Source organism: Scyliorhinus canicula, chromosome 27, assembly GCF_902713615.1.
Source record: "Scyliorhinus canicula chromosome 27, sScyCan1.1, whole genome shotgun sequence".
NCBI classification, from domain to species: Eukaryota; Metazoa; Chordata; class Chondrichthyes; order Carcharhiniformes; family Scyliorhinidae; genus Scyliorhinus; species Scyliorhinus canicula.
In genome coordinates, this window is record NC_052172.1 from 10300493 (window position 1) to 10301561 (window position 1069).

At 49.6% G+C, this 1069-nt stretch overlaps 1 protein-coding gene across 1 annotated transcript; it reads left to right on the forward strand.

Moving 5' to 3' along the window:
* Positions 1-320: 320 nt before the first annotated feature.
* On the forward strand, positions 321-741 carry LOC119957704 (101 kDa malaria antigen-like; the record flags this gene model as incomplete). Its single annotated transcript, XM_038785769.1, has 2 exons — positions 321-378; positions 662-741. Coding segments are annotated over 2 exons (138 nt in total), but the record flags the coding sequence as incomplete, so codon positions are not given.
* Positions 742-1069: the final 328 nt, after the last annotated feature.

The following is a 1069-nucleotide window of genomic DNA, read 5'->3' on the forward strand; positions in this document are numbered from 1 at the left end:
GAATCTCGATGCCCACCCACTGTTAAAGAGTTTGGGGTGGGTGAGTGTTTGTGAGGTGGGGGGAGGGGGGGGGGGTGATGTGCCCAGGCTGATCTCAGGATCATTCGCTAGCGACATGTCTTGAAATTCCTCTTCGTTTTACATCTCCTACTTCTGGTGTGTGGTTGCAGGGGTTAATGTGGTTTGGAGATGATTGATCGCCCGATTGTGGATCTGGGGTGGGGGGGGGGGGGGGGGAGGGGAAGGGGGGGGGGGTGGTTAAGAATGGAGAGAGAGAGAGAAAGAAGGGAGAGAGAAAGAGAAAGGGTGGAGAGAGAGAGAGAGAGGAGAGAGAGAAAGAGATAGAGGAGAGAATGGAGAGGGAAAGGAAAGAGAAAGGTGAGAGAGAGGAGAGAGAGAGAGAGAGAGAGGACAGAATGGGAAAATGAGAAAGAGAGAAAGAGGAGAGAGGAAAGAGAAAGGGGAGAGAAAGAGAGGGAGGAAGAGATGAAAGAGAGAAAGGAGACAAGGGAGAAAGAGAAAGAGGAGAGGGAAAGAGGGGGAGGAAGGGGAGAGAAAGAGGGGAGAGAGAAAGAGAGAGGGCTGAGAAAAAAAGGAGAGAGCAAAAGAGGGGAAAGAGAGAAAGAGAAGAGAGAAAGAGCGAGAGAAAGAGGGGACAAAGGGGAAAGAAAGAGGGGAGCGAGAAAGAGAGTGGAGAGCGAAAAAGGGAGGAGAGCAAAGGAGGGGAAGGAGAGAGAGGAGAGCGGAAGAGAAGGGGAAGAGAGGGGGAAGGGAAAGAGAGAGCGGAAGATAGGGGAAAGAGAGAGGCGAGAGAAAGGGGGAGAGAAAGGAAAGAGAAAGAGAGTGAAATAGAGGAGAGGGAACCAGGTCTCCCAGGTCAGTAACCTGAACGTGACAATTTCCAAAAGGGTCCAACAAAGGAACCCTGAGAAAAAAAAACGAGGAATGGGATTTGAGCTTCCACAAGATTGAAGGCGAGAGATAGAAAAATTAAAACAAACACAATTAAAATTGAGTAACAGACAAACAAAAACCCCTGGAATGTATAAACGCGGGTAGGAAGGAGAAA